The 20,128-nt window shown below is 44.8% G+C and overlaps 1 protein-coding gene across 18 annotated transcripts in view; it reads right to left on the bottom strand.

Annotated features, from left to right (window-relative positions):
• CACNB2 (calcium voltage-gated channel auxiliary subunit beta 2) overlaps positions 1-20,128 on the bottom strand; it is a 510,382-nt gene that overhangs the window by 25,620 nt on the left and 464,634 nt on the right. For all 18 annotated transcript variants that reach the window (XM_051820340.2, XM_051820339.2, XM_051820342.2 and 15 more), the window contains 3 exon segments: positions 18,299-18,379; positions 17,825-17,883; positions 6,479-6,588 (listed from right to left, as the gene is read on the bottom strand). In XM_051820340.2, the coding sequence (XP_051676300.1) occupies positions 6,479-6,588; positions 17,825-17,883; positions 18,299-18,379 (250 nt within the window).

Below are 20,128 nucleotides of genomic sequence, written 5' to 3'. Positions count from 1 at the left end.
TGTTTCGGTGTGGGTGCAAACTGTTGAATCTTTACTTAATTTATACTAAGTTGATCTTCTGTATATAAAGAGAATTGAAAATGAATCTTGATGCGAATGGAATGGGAGAGGGAGCAGGAGATGGGAGGGTTGTGGGTGGGAGAGAAGTTATGGGGGGGGAGCCATAGTTTATTATTATTATTTATTTATTTATTTATTTTTGACAGGCAGAGTGGACAGTGAGAGAGAGAGAGACAGAGAGAAAGGTCTTCCTTTTTCCGTTGGTTCACCCTCCAATGGCCGCCGCGGTCAGCGCGCTGCGGCCAGCGCACCGCGCTGATCCGAAGGCAGGAGCCAGGTGCTTCTCCTGGTTTCCCATGGGGTGCAGGGCCCAAGCACTAGGGCCATCCTCCACTGCACTCCCGGAGCCACAGCAGAGAGCTGGCCTGGAAGAGGGGCAACCGGGACAGAATCCGGCGCCCCGACCAGGACTAGAACCCGATGTGCCGGCGCCGCAAGGCAGAGGATTAGCCTATTGAGCCATGGCGCTGGCTGGGGAAAAGCCATTATAATCCATAAACTGTACTTTGGAAATTTATATTTATTAAATAAAAGTTTAAAAAAGAAATATACAAGCAACATTTAAAAAAAAAAAGGCAACAAAAATGTAGAACTCTGAACAAAGTATCAGCATCCATAGTTTTGTACAAAGTTATAGTTTAAGCATGTTTCCCATATAGCCGAGTCCACAGGGTACCCCAAACATGTCAGTTAACATGTTATTCTGGCAAAGGGAGCTTCTGATCATTCTCTTTTGTGACTTTTCTTTTTCAAATCACCCATCTTAGCAATATAATGAGAAAAAATGAAGACTCTTCATGCTGTCCATAGAATTGTTAATATATAACACATACACCTCCCCTCTCTTTAGAAATACAAGAAAAGATTTTGTACTGTGAGTTTCCTGGAGGTTGGGATGACACACTGGGCTCATCCAGATTACCAATCCAGTCTCTTAGTTCTGGCCTCACAGCCACCTTCCATGTGGTCCTGAGTTTTGTCCCTCCGAGTCTCCTCACTTCCTTTGTTTGAGTAGAGCAGTCAAGGATGGAAGGGCTTTGTTAAGAAAATGAGTGAACCTGCAATCTTCACCGTGCTTGACTCTATCTACCAGCTGGAGCACTGAAATACTCTCTTGTAGTATACTTCCCTCCCTCCATTTCTTACATTTCTATTTATTTGAAAGGGAGAGGGAAGGAGAAGGAGTGAGAGAGAAAGATGGATTAGAGATAAGTATCTTCACTCCTCAAATGACTACAACAGCAGGAAATGGGCCAGGCTAAAGCCAGGAGCCTGGAAGTCAATCCGGGCCTCCCACGGGGGTGGCAGGGATTCCACACCCGCCTCCCAGGGTGTGTTTTGCAGGAAGTGGGGAATCCGATGTGGAGCCAGGGTTCAAACCAGGTACTGACACGGATGCATGTGCTCTAAGTGGCATCTTAACTGCTGTGCCAAATGCCTGCCCTGGCAGATACTTCTGGTTCTGTGTGAAGACCCCTCTTTCCCTGCCAGCTCCACTACACTGGGTACTCTTCAGAGCCTGGGCCTCATTGCTGTCTCAGCTCTCTGATACCATGTATAACTAATAGCTTCCCAAAGTCTACGACAGTCAATATTGGTGAATTTGTGTATGGGGGAAAATTTGCTTACAATCCCAAAATCATTAGAGCTAGCACCTGGGCAACCATTTGTGGCCACACAGAGTGGCAAAACCATTTGAGTTACCCACTGTGCATGTTCCCAGCTGAGGTTTAGCAAGGCAGTGCTACCTCTTCTTGTTTCAGTTCTCACACTGGAAACAAGGGTCCTTTCTGGGGTCTATTTAGTACTTCTGTGCTTTTTACGGGTCTTCCCTTTGTAAAGTGGCCCCAAACACAATGCTCAAGGGCTGTGTCATGCTCCTAGTGTGAGGAGGCTGTGATGGGCCTTATGGAGAGAGCACATACGGTGGAGTGAATCAGCAGTGTGCTTGTACACTCAGTAAGGAGACTTCCAACAGAAATGAGAACCCACGGTCACGTGCTGACCCCTGATGTTCGTGTTGTGACAGGCTTGCAGGAACCGCGCCCTGCACTTCCCCTAAGAGGCACGGGTCAGCTTTCACTGATCCACACCTGCACTGACTACAGAACAGAGCTCCTGTGAACAGTGTGGGCTGACGGTACCTTAAGCCCTGAAGCTCTGTTTTTTCCATTCAGTTCCAGCTGTGTACACATAATCACCTACAAGAGCCTGGGGTGCGCCTCACACTGCACAATCCCATCGTCACAGATGCAGTCCTCTTCTTCCCATCACCCTCTGGAACACCGCACACACATCACACACGTTGCTCGTCCTGAGCCAGCCGTCCCCACAGGAACACCATCAGTGACCGCAGTTCTCAAAGCCAAAACTTAGAAGTTCTCCTGGATTTCCCCCTTCATATTCCCTATGTAATTGAGGAGCACATCCTGACAATCCTGCTCTTCGATCTGCGGATTCCTTTCCTTCTCTGCTTCCCTCTGCCACGCTCTCCTGTTTCAGGCCTCTCTCATGCTCCAACCAGAGTGATGACAACAGCCTCCTAAGTGATCTTGCCCAGTCCCGCTCTGCTGCCACCCAGATTCTGCTGAAAGACACTGCTCTTTGTTAGTAGGCATGTTTCTGCACAGAGCCTCTCCCTTCTCTCTCAGCTTCAGCAGCTTCCCAGTTTGTCCCTCACTTCACTTCTGCCACACAAGCTTTCAGTGGTCCTTCTAAGTCACACTGTGTCACGTCTCCACAGGCCTACAACTTCCTGTCACAACCGCAGTAAAAGACAAGGTCCTGGGGCTGGCACAGTGACATAGTGGGCTAAGCCTCTGCCTGTAGCACCCACATCCTCTGTGGGCACCTGTTTTAGTCCCAGCTGCTCCTCTTCTGATCCAGCTCTCTGCTGTGGCCTGGGAAAGCAGTAGAAGATGGCCCGAGTGCTTGGGCCCCTGCACCCGTGTGGGAGACAAGGAAGACAATCCTGGCTCCTGCCTTCGGATCAGCTCATCTCCGGCTGTTGCAGCCACTTGGGGAGTGAACCAGTGGATGGAAGACCCCTCTCTCTTTATCTCTCATAAAGTTCATTGAAAATAGATCTTAGTAAAAAGTAAGACTGGGAACAGGAGAGGGAGGAGGAAGAGGGGTCGGAGTGTGGGTGGGAGGGCGGGTATGGTGGGGAGAATTACTATGTGCCTAAAGTTGTATTTATGAAATACATGCAAATAAATAAATATCTTTAAAAAAATTCAAGGTTCTTGCAGAACCTACTAAGCCCCAGCCCCATGTGATCAGCACCGCCACAAGCTCCCTGACCTTATCTCCCTTGCTCACTGCACTCTGGTCTCCCTGGCCTCCTGGCTCTTCCTTGAATGTGTCGGTCACCTGACTGGTGGCCCTTCCTCAGGGAGCTGCAAGGCTAAAATATCCACCACTCAATTCATTCTGCTCCGTTAGCAGAAATTACACCTTCCTTCTCAGCCTACTCTCCAGTCTGCTGAGACCACCAGCCCCTGGTCGATCTTCTGTAGCTCTCTGCTGACGTCCACACCTTCAAGTTTTCCTTCGGGTTTTCCCTGTGGGTGGGGTAGGGGGGAGCCTCTGTGACGGCCGTGTCCTTCCCTTCTGTGTCCCTGGCACTTAGAATAATGCCTGGCACACCGTTAATATTCAACAGTATTCGCTGACTGAATGAGCAAGTGCCGAAAATCTGTAGGCAGTTCCCTGATGCCTTAAGAATAAGCTCCAGACTCCTTCATGTCACCTCTCTCTCAGTTGACAGTGGCCACCTTCTTTCTTAAACCACACATTTCAGCTAAAATGAGGCACAGATGTTTTCTAGGAGCATCTTGTAGCTTCCACTGTCTCAAATCGCTGTCATGCCCACCACCCTGTTCCCTTTTTGCTTGGCCTCATCATGCATCCAGGCTCAGCTCTGGGCCAGCTCCTTGGGCAGCCTTTCCCTGTGGCCTGCACCTCCCACAGCATCACTCCTTGGCAGCCAGTTCAAAACATAACCACTCTGCCGGGCGCCCTCTAGTTCAACAGGCTCTTGTTGGGGAGCAGGGCTTCATCTAATTAATCTTTTAAAACAAAGATTTATTTATTTGAAAGGCAGGACAACACACGTGTGCATATACACACACATACACGAGGCTGGGAGTAGGGTTGGAAATCAATCTTTCATCTACTGGTTCACTCCCCAAATGCCTGCAACAGCCAGGGCTGGCCCAAGCTGTAGCCAGGAGCCTGGAACTCCATCTGGGTCTCCCACCTGTGTGGCAGGGACTCAAGCAGTTGAGCTGGGATGGGCATCAGTAGGAAGCTGGATTGCAAACAGAGGTGCCAGGACAAACCAGCCATCTGAAATGGGATGTGGGTGTCCCAAGTGGCAGCTTAACTGCTGTACAACAATGCCCTCCTCTAATTCATCTTTTGATTGCCAGATTTTAACATGACATTTGGTGCCTAGTGTATGTCAATAAAATGTATGGGGTGAAGGGTCATTTAAAACAATGCAATTGGGAGCCGGTGCTGTGGCGCAGTGGGTAAACTCACCACCTGCAGTGCTGGCATCCCATATGGGCATCAGTTCAAGTCCCAGCAACTCCACTTTTTTTTTTTTAAGATTTATTTTACTTGAAAGAGTTACATAGAGAGAGGAGGAGAGGCAGAGAGAGAGAAAAGAAGAAGAGGAAGAAGAGGAAGAGGAGGAAGAGGAAGAAGAAGAGGAAGAAGAGGAAGAAGAAGAAGAGGAAGAAGAAGAGGAAGAAGAGGAAGAGGAACAGAGAGAGAAGTACTCTATCTGCTGGTTCATTTCCCAATTGGCCATAACTGTGCTGATCTGAAGCCAGGAGCTTCTTCCAGGTCTCCCATGAGGGTGCAGGGGCTCAGGCACTTGGGCCATCTTCTACTGCTTTCCCAGGCCATAGCAGAGAGCTGGATCGGAAGTAGAGCAGCCAAGTCTTGAACTGGTGTCCACATGGGATGCCAGCACTGCTACACCACAGCACTAGCCCCAGCTGCTCCACTTCTGATCCAGCTCTCTGTTATGGCCTGGAAAAGCAGCGGCCCCCCTGTACCCACATGGAAGACCCAGAAGAAGCTTCTGGCTTCGGATCAGTGCAGCTCTGGCTGTTGCAGCCATCTGGGGAGTGAACCAGCGGATGGAAGACTTTCTCTGTCTCTACCTCTCTGTAATTCTGCCTTTCAAATAAATAAATCTTTTTTAAAAAATGCAATTAAGATAAACTCTTGGCTATCTAAACAGATTGCTCATGTCACTGGTCCAACCAATGAGTCTAAATAAATTACCAGACTTTGCTGATCAGTTCAATCTATGAAATGAGCATTTAATGACAATTCCTGTGATGATCCTGTAATTTATGGAAGTGTTTTAAGTGTCAGAGAGTAGCACATAAGAAGAAAGTATAGCAAGTAAAATTATCCCAATTTCACCTATCATTTCTAAACCTATGTTCTTGAAGTCTCATCAATGAGAAATTATTAACATGAGGAACAAAACAGTTCTATAAAGCACCATACTTACTAATAGTTAAAATTTAGTATTTTAAATAGTTTTTCTGTTATAATCATACTTCAGAATAAACTAAAAACATCTAGATTAAAAACCAGCCTCCTAAAAGATGTATATATTTAGCAAGTAAATAGAAAAAAAGCGAGAGGCTCAGAGATCTCACATAATCACCAGGAAGTTTACTTTGTAATCAGAGACCCAAGAGTTCAGGAAGTTACCTATGTACCAGTGATGAACAAAACTCTACCCCGTGCCGAAGAGATGGAACAGTTACCAGAGAGTCTCACTTAGATCATAGCAGTCACACTCAGACCTCCAAACCCCATCCTGTAAACATATTAACTGAAATCCCTAAAGTGTTTTTCCAATAAAAAGACTGATACTTCAAATCAATGGAGGGTGGCCAGGAACATCCTTCATCAAACCCAATACATATATACACACCCACAATTCTGAATAGGGTTACATTATTGATGTTATTCAAGTCTGAAGGGATACTTGAGATAATACTATCCATCATTTATACAGCATTATTATGTTGAATGCTTATGATAATTCTATGGGTCTTTACTATTATATTTTAAGATGAGGAAACGAACCCTTGAAGAGAGTAAGCTTGCTCATGGTAGCACTTATAGAAAGCCTGGAGTTTATAAAGTCCATAGACACCAAAGCTCAGATTAGTGAAAACAAACCACAACCAAAACATTCATGCCAACAGCATGTGGAATTTTTAACCTGAAGCCATCATAGCAAATCCTTGCATACCATGAAATCATTAAGACTGTAACACTAGCTACTGCTGACATGTGTCTGTTTTTCTCTATGCTCTGTGACACATGGAGTTATCTAGGAAGGGAGTGTTCACAGAACTTACAGTCACGGCAGACTTACCTAAGCTTGACCTAGTGTTGGATCTTTCTATTATTGCATGCTTACTGGGGTTGTTTAACACTGAGCGTTTGGCAAGCGAGATATCAGCAGTGACCCTTGTGATGGATATCCTGTGGGGGAAAAAAGAAACAGAAAACCCTACGGTTATTAAGGGAGCCAAAGCGTACAGAATATGTATACACAGAAACCATATGTTAGGACAATTCATCATTCATTTTTGTCTATCTTAACCTTTATCGGTTGCTTACCAGGTGGCAGGTATATACTAAGTGCTTTACCTGAGTTCTCTCATTAAACCATCTGAAAAATGCCAGGAGAGAGGTTTAAAATTAAACTTCTGCTGATGAAGAAAATGAGCCACAGTTAGAATATTTATCCAAAACTGTGCATATACTAAGGGGTGGAGCTGGGATTTGAACATCCATACCCAAGCCTATATTCTTAGCCTCTTCGCCATCGTTTGAGTCTGTGACAGGCATGAAGAATAAATTAAACAATAAAATGAGGGCCTCCATCCGAGAGCTCACAGTCTAGTGGCAGGGATGAAGAACATAATAATAAAATTACTAAATGACTTGTAAAAAGAACACACAGGGCATTGTGACAAACAATACTGAGATGAAATATGTTAGATAGGGTAGAAATGAAAGCAACAAAATCTAAAAGCTGAAAATCGTGAATAATTTAGACAAGACTGAATGTTCAATTCAGCAGCAGGAAAAGTTATGAAGCAAAACTGAGAGCTCACAGTATGCCTGAAGAGGGTGGCAAAGGCGGGACTACAAACAGGTATGGTTTACAAGTCCATTTCAATACCAACTAGCCAACTAGCAATTCTTTTTCCTATATAATAAAGGACCACAGGTTTATTATCTGCAGGGAATGAAAGAGAGGGCCTCTGGCCAGGTGACCCTGGGCAGAGCACAGAGGGGATGCTCTAGACCAAAGAAAGGAGTCTGAAAGCTGAGCCACCAACTTTTCCCCTCCAGCTTAGAATTTTGATAGCCAGGCTGACACTCAGAAGAGAATTTATATCCTCCAGGTGTCAGACTGGAAGAGTCTTCTCTGGGGAATATGACTGTGTCAAACAGTAAGGATCCAGATGTTCTGGTCTGCGATATTTCCTTTTTAAACTGCACATCAAGATTGTCCTACAGGGAAGCCCAAGTCCTTTAAGCTCCACCTATGAGCCCAGAGCTTCCAGTTAGGTATTTCGTGCCCCACTGTTAAACTTGAGCATGGCAGTGTTCACCAGGCATTTCAGGAAAACCTCTAACTTGAGACCCCAGAACAGGAAAATCCACTGTGACCAATATTTATAGTTGAAAGCCAAGAAATCTTTAATGTATGAAACTAGAACAAATGTCTGTTTTAAAACTCAGAATCAGCTTTAGGAAATTAACAATATGACAGAAATGCAATTTCAAAAAAAGGGTTAGAAGATATAAGGGTATCTCCCAAAGAGAAACCAAAAAGACAGAGTTGAAATAGAAGAAAAGAAAAATCAAAGCACTATCTAAGAGATTAAAATTCCAAATAATAGGAGTTCAAAAAAAAAAGAGAATCAAGACAGAAAAAACTAAAAACAGCATTTCACAAGGAAGGATGAGGTTTTTCATATTGAAAAGGTCCCGTACAGTAGTTGAAAGAGCCACACCAACACTTTTTCTTAATAATTTCCTAACACTGGGGACAAAAGGAACCCTAAAAGCTTTCAGAGCAAAAATGGGGTGCCGGATTCTGTCCCGGTTGCCCCTCTTCCAGGCCAGCTCTCTGCTGTGGCCAGGGAGTGCAGTGGAGGATGGCCCAAGTGCTTGGGCCCTGCACCCCATGGGAGACCAGGAGAAGCACCTGGCTCCTGGCTTCGGATCAGCGCGGTGCACCAGCCGCAGCATGCTGGCTGTGGCGGCCATTGGAGGGTGAACCAACGGCAAAGGAAGACCTTTCTCTCTGTCTCTCTCTCTCACTGTCCACTCTGCCTGTCCAAAAAAAAAAAAAAAAAAGTCTCACACAAAAGGTCAGGAATTGGAATGCTTATACCTCTCAATAGCAACAACAGAAACCAGAAGACCACAAACATTTAAACAACTAAAGAAGGTTGATTAAGGATATTTTTAGGGATTCAAGGTCTTGCTTTTTAATATACTCTTTCTAGGGAGACTATCGGAGAATGTTTTAATTTTTCAAAAGGATTTATTTACTTGAAAATCAGAGTTACACAGAGAGAAGGAGAGACAGAGACAGAGAGATAGAATCTTCCGTCTGCTGGTTTACTCCTCAGATGGCTGCAACACCAGAAGCCCGGAACTTCTTCCAGGTGTCCCACGTGGGTGGCAGGGGCCAAAGCATTTGGGTCACCTGCTGCTTTCCCAGGCCAGTTAGCAGGGAGCTGGATGGGAAGTGGACCCAGCAGGGCTTGAACTGATGCCCATATGGGATGCCAGTACCACAGGCAGCGGCTTTACTAAACCATCAAAAGCTTCTAAGAGATAAAAGGAACTATGGAAAAGGAGCACCAGCTCACAGGTGAAAGGGAAGCCTAGGGACCCTGAAGATGTTCCAGAATGACACACAAAACACAGAGAAATGGTCCAGACTGCAGCCTGCTGGCAGCAGTACCAAATCTGGTGTTTAAAATGTCGTTTGGGACACCTACATCCCTATTAGAGTGGCTGGGCTGGAGACCCGGCTCTGCTTCCGAGTCCAACTTCCTGCTAACGTTTACCCTGCGAGGCAGCAAGTGACGGCTTGGGTAACTGGGTCCCTGCCTCCTATCTGGAAGACACAGATTGCATTTCCAGCTCCCACTTTTGGCCTGATGCCGCCCTATCTGCTGTGGGTATTTGGGGGAGTGAACCAGTGGATAAAGGATCGCTTTCTGTTGCTCTCTCTGCCTGTGGAATAGACAAAAATATAATTTTTAGAAAGGGAAATCATAATTTTTGTTGGCACCATATTTAGTATTCATTGTAACCATGTGAGTAATATTCAAATGAGCCATGTCATATATTTTAATCCCTACTTATTGTGTGTTTTCTTTGTGGTTTCCATGCCAAATAATTTTGATTCATATTTTGGCTTAATTTTCTATATGTTATGAATTCATCCTCAAATTTTTTCCCACCCGTTATCTCAATCTCTTCACAGGGTATTCAGATACATCCAGTGGTCTTCCTGGGAGACTGCAGGATGACAGGTGCAGTTGTCTGCATGGGAAAGAGGATGGATATGCATAATAGCTCTATATTCTGTAGGTGGGAGTCCACAGGTAAAGCCTACCACTGAAAACACAGTAACAAATCAGACACTTCATTTGAATTATTTATTTGTTTGAAAAGTGGAAAGACACAAGAGATCTTCTATCTGCTGGTTCACTCCCCAAATGTCTACAACAGCCTGGGCAGGGCAGGGCAAGGCCAAAGCCTGGAGTCCAATCCAGGTCTCCCACATGGGTGGCAGGGACCTAAGAACTTGAGTCCTTACCTACTGCCTTCATTGGTGCATGTTAACAGGAAGCTGAAAAGAGAAGCAGAGCTGGGACTGCAAACTAGGCACTCTAATGTGGGATGTGGGGGCCTCAAATCTTAGGAGCTGGGCTAAACATTTTATTTAGATGCAAGGAACACATATGGAAAGATATGGCTGAAGAGTTAAAAGCAGTTACTATCTGGAGAGCATAGCATGTGATAAAGCATAGAAAGTGACTACTGGCTTTTGGGGAAAAATAGATATTTATCCATATACCCAAAAATGTATCCTTTTGGATTCCCAGTTCCATGAATTTGGACCAGTTCATATGAGTTCCATATCAGATTCATGATGCAGAGTCAGTCCTTGATATCTCCCTCCACTTCCCGGGTGCTGCCCTTTATAATAAAGTCCATCTTCCCTCTCACCCTCCTCCTGGCAACCACAGAGCTATTTCTTGCCCCTTTATGGTTTTGACTTTTCCAAAATATCATCTAAGTGGAATCATACATATGTAGTCTTTTTTTTTTTTCTTTGACAGGCAGAGTGGACAGTGAGAGAGAGAGACAGAGAGAAAGGTCTTCCTTTGCCATTGGTTCACCCTCCAACGGCCGCCACAGCCAGCATGCTGCGGCTGGTGCACCGCGCTGATCCGAAGCCAGGAGCCAGGTGCTTCTCCTGGTCTCCCATGGGGTGCAGGGCCCAAGCACTTGGGCCATCCTCCACTGTACTCCCTGGCCACAGCAGAGAGCTGGCCTGGAAGAGGGGCAACCGGGACAGAATCTGGTGCCCGACCGGGACTAGAACTCGGTGTGCCGGTGCCACTAGGTGGAAGATTAGCCTAGTGAGCCGCGGCGCAGGCCCATATGTAGTCTTAAGAGTTGTGTAGCTCAATAGTTCTTTTATATTGCTGAGTGGCACTACTATTTTAAATAACTTCTATTTTATTTTTATGTTTTGTTACTTAGATTAAAAAATTATTTAGCATTTAAAAAGCCACTACTGTAAAATGCTGAAGCTGCCAATTTAAAAAATAGTTTCATTATCATTGCACAGTGCTTTCACATGAAATCCGACTATAGGTAGGGGCATCCAATGCTCAGTAATTAGTTAAGTGCTCTTATTTATTCAGGGTCAGCACAGTGGGGTGCAGTGATACTACCCGGGAAGCCACAGCTGTAATCACGCTGAGCACCTGGATGGCCAACGTGAGAGACCTTCACTCACCATGTTTCCTGAGTGCCTACACCGTGGCCATCATTATTCTGCATGCTATCACAGGACTTGCATGTGTGTGCGTGTGTGTGTCTGGAGTACAGAGTGGAGGGAAGCAAACATGTATCTGATGTTAGATGGTAGTTAGTGCCATTAAAAATAATGACCGGACAATGGGACAGAGGGTGGGGTACTGGGCAGAGTATATTTTTTAGTGTTCAGAAGTAATCTCTCAGGTAAGGTGGTATTTGGTCAGATGCAGGGAGGGAGGGAATGAGTGATGAACATATTGTGGGCAGGGTGTTCTGGGAGGAAAGAAGGGCGAGAACCTCAATTGCGGGGCAAGGACAATGGCAGCTGTCTGGGTCCCCAAGCCCTGTGGATGAGCAGAGACTGCAGCTGTGCCTCACAAGAGCGCTGGACACGGCCTGGGAGGCAGGTTCCGTGGTGACAAGGGCCAGGAGACCTGCTCAGAGGTGCTGCACAGTGTAGTCTATGGGGAACTAAGGAGCACGGGATTTTCTGTAATGATTCCTGCTTCACCTTGTCCCGCACGCCTGGTCTTTTCTCTCCGCACGTACTATTGCTCAGCCAGGTTCCTTGCTTTCATGGCTAGCTCTGTGGCCTGAGAGAGGCCGCTGTCCCACTGAAGCTCCTGGAGTTATGCTTTGGGAACTGTCCGTAGTTGGGGTTTGGCCACGAAAGAGACCTTGCGAGTCCTAAGGGCAGAGTTCGTGAGGACATTTCAGTTGTGAGTGGCGGCTCTCAAAGCCACCACAGCAGCATTTGAAGTTACAGATGCCTTCATCCTGCCTCGGAGATTTGGATTCCATTAGTTAAGGGAAGGACAGAAGCCCTTGGATTTTTTTTTTTTTTTTTTTTTTTTTTTTTTGCAGTGCTTCAGGTGATTCTAATTTGCAACCAGGATAGCCGTTCTCCAGCTCAGAAGCGGTCTCATGTCAAAGATTCCTACATCAGAAATAAAGTGAGGTGATATTTCAGAAGATTATTGATTTCCATTAAGAGTCCCTCGCTGCAGATTCTGACAATGGTGTACGACAGCCCACGGCAATTCAGCTTGCATTCCAAACACTTCAGTGCTAACAGCTGATGCTTTCAAAGCCACTGGGGAAGAAAACTGATTTTATCCCAGATTCTAACTTTTTGTCTTCTTCCCAGTGTCCTTGTTAAGTTGCCTGTCATTGTCCTCCGAGGTGAATGTGAAGACTGCTTTGTTTACCTGCCACAGTTGGTTGGGGCACCCAACTTTAAACAGCCCGCTCTCCTGCACACTAGAGACAGCACAGGATTTGTGCCTTCTTTGACCTGCCACCCTCCATGCCAGTTAACAGCAGACTCCCGAGTCTTCAAGGTCTGCAGGACTGCCACAAATGAACCTAACTGGGTTCCAGAACAGAAAAGGAATTCCTGACTACCTAGCACCTTCCATCACCATTTCCTTCTGTATTCTCTCCTTTGTGGGCTTAACGAAACGTTCTTAAATTTAGTTTATTTATTGGATCATTGACAGGCAATTCAGTTTTCTGTTTCAGAATGTCACCCGTGTGCTTGTACCTGAGGCTTCTGGTGAGTTTCCACTGTGGCTGTCTGACCTTGCCAGAGGCAAAGGCATTTCATGATACAGGTACTCTGGATGTCTTGCCATGGGTGGAAAGGTTAAATTTTCACTTGGCTTTTATAGTTTTATTGTGTGGACTCTACTCTCTTTGAGGACCTTTAATTGATGAAACAGGGTTAGAATGTTGAACTCCAGCTCTGTGATTCAACACTAGCCGAGGCACGTCCATTAACAAAGCCATATGGAAACCGTTTCTGGCCAGAAACAATAGATGGATACAACATTCGGATATTCTGTACTTATTTGTTTCTTAAATGCAGCCTGGATGGCTTATCCTTCAGAACATGGGTCCAAGATACATACTGTGGCTGGAATCTATCTTCCATATTCAAAACGTATTCAGGCTTTCCAAATGAAAGAGGTGAATTAGGAAGTTCTATCACATTCCATCAGTGGCATATGGGAAAGGGCAGGGGTTAAAGCAGCTGTGCACAGCAATGTCTATTCCAGTGGGACATTTTGGGTGGGTTAGCTCATGTGCACAATGTCAAAATTTTGATAAATGACAGAGCCAAGAATAAAGAAACAGAAGCTAATTGGGGTAGATTAGATGTATGCCTTTTATACTTGGGCAGAGCCAGCAGCCTTGGCCCAAGCCAAAAGCTACATTTCCTGGTATAAATTAAAAATCACTTCATAAATGTATGGAAAATAAAAATATCTACTTCAGGGCATTTGGTTTAGGTAGACCTTGAATATAAAGTCTTTCAATGCCTTGAAATAAAGTCTACTTTCTGCTTTCTATTCCTTTCAATCTCTTCCGGTTGATCACTTGCTGACAATATTCGTCCTGTTATAAAATCTTCCCTTACTACTCCTGCCTCCTCTGTTGAAAGTCAACATAAATCAGAACTTTTTATAGGAGTAGGTGTGGTCTAGAAAGGAAAGAGCTGTGTTAAGCAACCTAGAAGAACACTGAAGTCAACAGACACAATGTCTTGTTAGGATGGGGGAAGGCAAGCAACACGGAGAAGAGAGGTACCAAATATATTTTTTTAAAAAAATACAGAATTACATACTAGTCCTGTATGTTCCCAGGTCCTTTGTAATCTATTCTTGGTTTAAATCTCGATGTTCCATTTGGTCCCCTCTCACATCTTGAATGCATTAGAAGCTGGCTTAAATTTTACCCTAACACCCACTGATTATTTGATCCAAGCTGCCTTTCAAGAGACTATTAAAAAAACACTCATGAAGCTAAAGCCCTTGTCTGGTTTTGCAGGCTTTCAAAAGATTCTAAGTAAGCTCTATGGAACCCAGGTCTCTGTTTTTGCTCGTCATAGTACCCGGCACATACATGTAAATAACAACTCCATAAAGTTTTCAGGAGTGGGAAAGGAGAGGAGAGAGAAAGGATTAAGTCCAAGGTAACTGGCAAGGCACATTCTTTATGGCCCTGGCTTTGTTACTGCTCAGTCCCTGCCTAGGTCTGAGACCTGAAGTGGCTTGTCTTACGTCATGCGCTGTCACAATCTGATGCATTCACACACCTGCACACCCTCCACTGGACATGCCCTGCTCAACCATCTATGTCATGTGGTGAACCTTAGGGACCGTGTGAAAACCTCTCCTGCATGTACTGTGTTGATCACTCTTCTATGCTACTGTACCTTGTATATATAAGGGTGCTTCTAAAAGTTCTAGGAAAATGGAAGCTAAATTTATTTTGGTATGAAAACCTTTTTGTAATCCACATGGTTTCTACACAATATTTTCCATGAACTTGAATATTTTCTACATAGTATTTTCCATCAACTTGAAGACCCCTCACTTGTACTGGGTTGTCCTTCTATTTATTTTATATTTTATAGTTGGAGGTTTTGGTGTATGGCTTATATCCGAGCTCTTTACTGGCAGAGCCGGGGCATTTGACATCTCTGCACTGACCCCTCCAGCTGCGGACATGCATTCAACACTCACTGACTCCTAGTTCGCACTGAGCACTGCTCCAGCCACTGAGAACACAGCCGCCCACGACACAGTAAAAACCCTTGCCTTTAGGAATTTACAAACAAAATGAATAAACAAACTACAAGAGTGCTGGGGGAAAACTCAAGGAAGGCAGAGAAAAACAGAGAACATGTGTCTGCACATGCGTGGACGCTCACATTGTCAAGCATAGTCCTCCTAGGAGAGGGCACTGCGAAGTGTAAAGGCCCTCAGGTGGGGAAGAAACTGGGGTATGCATGGGACAAGGAAGAAATAACTGTGTGGGAGCAGAATGACCAAGGAGGGTGGTAAGAGATTAAGCCAGGAGAGGAGGGTTACAGAGTTACAGGGTTACAGAGGCTCAGACCATACAGGGTTAGAGAGGCCACTCTAAGGCTTTTTTGTGTGTGTGTGCTTTTTTAAGATGTATTTGTTTGAAAGGCAGAGTTACAGAGAAAGAGGGAGAGACAGGAGATGGGGTAGAGGAGAAAGTGAAAGGGGGTAGGGGGTAGGAGAAAGATCTTCCATCCAATGGTTCACTCCCTAGATGGCCTCAATAACCAGGGCTGGGTCAAACCAAAGCCAGGAGCCTGGAACTCCATCCTGGAACATCTATCCCTGATGTGAATAGCAGGGGCCCAAGCACTTGGGCTATCTTTGGCTGCTTTCCCAGGTGCATTAGCTGGGAGCTGGATCAAAGTGGAGCACCTGAGACTCACAGAGGATGCTAGCATTGCAGGCGGCCGCTTAAGCCACTGCGTCACAATGCCAACCCCAGGGCTTTAGTTTTTATTCTCAGTGAAAACAGAAATCATTGGATGGGTCTGAAGAAAGGAGAGAAAAGTTCTAGCTCGCAGTTTCAGAAGGTCACTCAAGCTGCCGACCTGAGAGCAGTCCCGAAGAGAGAGATGACGGAAACAGTGAGACGAGTTGAGAGGCTGTGGCCATAATCCAGAGGTGTGAGATGCTGCTGTGTCACATCAGTAGGACAGCAGAGAATGTGCAATGAGCTCTTAGATTCTGGATGAGCTCTGAGAATACAGACAGAAGCACTTGGATGAGACACGTAAGAGAACAGTTGAGGGTAACTCCATGATCTAGGGTCGAGGGTCTCAGAACACATCAACAGGGGAGGCTATGGGGAGGATCGGGTTTTGGAAGAAATTTGGAAGTTTGAGAAGTCCATCACATATCTTAGGTGATGTTGAATAAGTATTTTAATAGATATACAGGTCTGGAATTCAGAAGAGAGACAAGCAAAGGAATGGTATTTAAAACCCCAACACCGGCCGGCGCCATGGCTCACTAGGCTAATCCTCCGCCTTGCGGCGCCGACACACCGGGTTCTAGTCCCGGTCGGGGCGCTGGATTCTGTCCCGGTTGCCCCTCTTCCAGGCCAGCTCTCTGCTGTGGCCAGGGAGTGCAGTGGAGGATGGCCCAAGTGCTTGGGCCCTGCACCCCATGGGAGACCAGGAGAAGCACCTGGCTCCTGCCATCGGATCAGCGCGGTGCGCCGGCCACAGCACGCCGGCCGTGGCGGCCATTGGAGGGTGAACCAATGGCAAAGGAAGACCTTTCTCTCTGTCTCTCTCTCAGTGTCCACTCTGCCTGTAAAAAAAAAAAAAACAAACAAACAAAAAAAAACAACACCCAACACCAAATGAAATCACCGAAGGACTCAATGTACAAGGAAGAGAAAGACGAACAAAGGCGTTAGCCCTGGCTCTCCAGGATGCCTAGCTGATGAGGCAGAAGCAGCAAAGGAGACACAGGAATAGCTAACGCTACAGAAGGGAAAGCAGGAAAGTGGAGTTGCGGAAACCAGGGGATTTAAAAGGGGGCAGCTGTCTACGTGTCAGCGACTGCTATGGTCAAGCACAGCAAGGACTGAGATGTTACCCTTGAATTTAGTCATGTGAAGCTGCCTGGTGATTTTCATAGGACCAGCTTTGGCTGAACAGTGTGCGTCAAAGTGTGACCAGAATAGGTTTAAGAGAGTGGAAGAGGGGTTGGTGCTGTGGCGCAGCGGGTTAAAGCCCTGGCCTGCAGTGCCGGCATCCCATATGGGCACCAATTCTAGTCCCTGCTGCTCCTCTTCCGATCCAGCTCTCTGCTATGGCCTGGGAAAGCAGTAGAAGATGGCCCAAGTCCTTGGGCCCGTGCACCCACATGGGAGACCCGGAAAAAGCTCCTGGCTCCTGGCTTCACATTGGCGCAGCTCCAGCTGTTGAGGCCAATTGGGGAGTGAACCAGTGGATGGAAGACCTCTCACTCTCTCTGGCTCTACCTCTCTCTGTAACTTTCAAATAAAATAAATCTTAAAAGAGAGAGAATGAAAGAGAGCAAGTATAATATCCAACAATTTTCCCAAGGAATTATGTTGTAAAGAAAATGGGGAAAAAGAGACAGAGAAGAATGTGAAGTCAAATGTGAGGAGAAATAACTACATTTTATATGCATGTAGGATCTCCGTTAGAATGGGAAATACTGATGAGGACAGCAGGCAGGACAGTGTGATAGCCGTGTTTAAGTCGTCTGGGAATGTTTCTAGTGTCCAGCTGGGCGGGCTGACAACTGCTAGCACGCAGTAATGGGAGAGACTCAGAACACCAGGGACAGCTGTGCTCAGGGGGCCTCGTGGACATCTTCATTTTGCCCATTTTCCCAGTGAACTAGTAAAGCAAGGTCATCGAGGGAGAAAGAGACTGAGATGAGAAGGGGCTGCTAGACCTTAAAACAGGAGAAAAAGTCTTTCAGGAAAGTGCAAAGGGAGTGGATATTTAGAGTGATGGTTGGGCATCCGTAGGGGCCCCTGATGCCCAAAGCAAGATGAGTCATCAGGGCTGTAGCCAGCCTGGCTCAGCTTACAGATGCAGGTGCACAAACTGGACTATCCAGGGTTGTGGGAGTAAAAGTGTAAAGTAAAGTAAAAGTGACAAATATTTGTTGGATGGACTGGACCAAACAACACTCATTTCTTCTCTTCACAGAGACGACAGAAGGTAGCTTTCTCTTGGCATCCCATGCCCACCCCACCGTGGTCTGTCTTCATCAAGTTAAGAATCCAAAGAAAGTCAGTATTCTAAGATACTCACCGCCCTTCAAATCTGTGTTTTAAAAAATCAAACAGCGCTTTCTGCATCATATCTGTGACCTGCAATTAAGCATTAAGATATGAGAAAAATATTAATCATGACTGAAAAAATTTTACTCTTCCTAAGAACACTTGAAAACCATTTTCCACTTGGAAGAAGTGGCTTGTAAGTTGCCAAATTTTTCTGAGTCTTGGTTCAGTGACAAAAAGCCAAAGTTCCCTGAACTTGTATCATGATGTTTTGGAGACAACAACATATTGCTTTGCAACTGGCTTCACTCACTCTCCATCTGACTTTTCCTGGGCTGAGTAAATCGCATCCAGCAGAAATGTCCAAAGCCACAGCCAGGAAAACCACACAGAGCAAAACAGTAAGCAATGTACACACACCTTGGCTGTGACTAGCTCTTCCGGGTCTGGATCCCAGAGTCGGGAGTGACAGGTACAGTCACAAGGCAGTGAGGCAGCCACTCACCTCATACCCCTTCAGGGAAGGGCCCACGAGGACCACGGGTCGCATGGAGGGCACCACATCATACGGAGGAGTGTGCTCTGTCTGCAGAGAGAGGAGAGGCGTTTAAACGTTCACGGCAGAGGAAGCTTACATACCCGATACACGCGGTCCTCTCTCTCAACTCCATAATGTGAGGCGTTGGCGTTCTAGATATTAAGATTTTATTTTTAAGTTGCCTCTTGTCTAAACAAACCCATTCCAAACAGTTTCCAAGTTACTGACTGATCTACAATTTTCTCACTCTCTTTCAAGAAACGCTACTGCGGTGTTAGTTCCTGCGGTATTAGGTGCTGCTTTTGAATGCAAACAGAAACATGCCTCATGCAGGAGAGCTGCTTTAGGCTTCACCGGAGGTTAACGTTGCTGTTCAGATACATTTGCGTTTTCTGAAGAGTTGAGATGCTCAAACCTAACATGGTTTAATTACGGACAAAAGAAGGATGCCATTATCGTTGCATCCTAGAGGTTTATCTTACCTGGATAAAATCTAGTTTCAGAACATTTTAACTCTCACGATCAAATACTTTTTAAAAATCTATTTTATTGTGAGAGTTTAAATCACAGTGCCTGTTCCAATACACAGTAATCATGATCGCTGCTCACAGCATACTTAAGAATGCTTTGGGATTTTATGGTTTCTATGGCTTGGTATTTAAAAACTTACAATGCAATCTTTAAATGTTTTGGTGGGAAAGTAGTTGTTGTGTAATAATATAATCCACTGTGCTTCAGTGGCTCCAAAACATTATCATTTTTTATATCTAATATGCTTCTGTAGTTTAGGTAGCATTTCTCTCATGACTAATTCATTTCTTTCTTGTTTAGAAGAGCAAGGGAAGAGAGCTAAATTTTCTAACAATTCCTAAAAGTATCAACACCTTTCAGCTTACTTGCTTCAAATTATATATTTCAAAAACTTAGATAATTTGCTTGATTATATGAAAACTGCCTCTACTGATAATAGAAAATAGTAAGCTGATCCAAAACTAAATTTTTTTTAAATGCAGAAGACAAACAGATATGGCTTTAGACACTGGAATAAGCAAGTTGTTACATGAATCTTCAATAAGGAGTATCTCAAAATATGTATTTTCAGAATCACACGCACCAAAAGAGGGTTGTACTTAAACTATTTTAAGAATTTGATAAATTGATTTGTAAATGTGACTGGAATTTTTGCATCCTGCCTGTCAGTCACAAACATTTTATTGTTGCTTAAAATTGTTCACAGCCAACTTTCCAGAGCTTCATTTGAATTTAACTTGCTTAAGGGGAATTAAAAAGTATTTCAAATTCAAAAGCTTTCCTCTGAGATTTCACCAATAGGCACAGGCAATATGATCGGGGAGAAAAACATTACCGCTGCTGTGCTGTCAGATTTTACTGCTTAAAATTTCACCTCACATTCAAAATTAATATTAATAAGCACAGTAAAGGTAGAATACATTTTTGAACAGAAAAAAAAAAACAAGACAAACATAATACAGTGACAGCACAAATGCCACAGAAGCACCACTCTAAAAGCAACCTAAAACATGGAAAATAACCTTATTTTGAATCTCAGGTTGTTTTGCTTTTTTGAACTCTGCATCGAAGTTTACCGCATAATCAGTAACATAAGAAGAATGAATACCAGTGCCGAAGGCATCATAAGCATGTTTATTAAGTTATTACACTTTATACCACCTGGGTTCACACTGAAAGTATTTAGAAGCCAAATCATTATTATGATGCAGTAAAAGAATACCTTTTCCACCATTATAATTAGTAATATAAACTGCATGCATTTTA

The sequence above is a fragment of the Oryctolagus cuniculus genome, chromosome 13 (assembly GCF_964237555.1).
Source record: "Oryctolagus cuniculus chromosome 13, mOryCun1.1, whole genome shotgun sequence".
Taxonomy (NCBI): Eukaryota; Metazoa; Chordata; class Mammalia; order Lagomorpha; family Leporidae; genus Oryctolagus; species Oryctolagus cuniculus.
The sequence above is the reverse complement of the archived record's forward strand: the minus strand, read 5'-3'. Positions and strand labels throughout refer to the sequence as shown.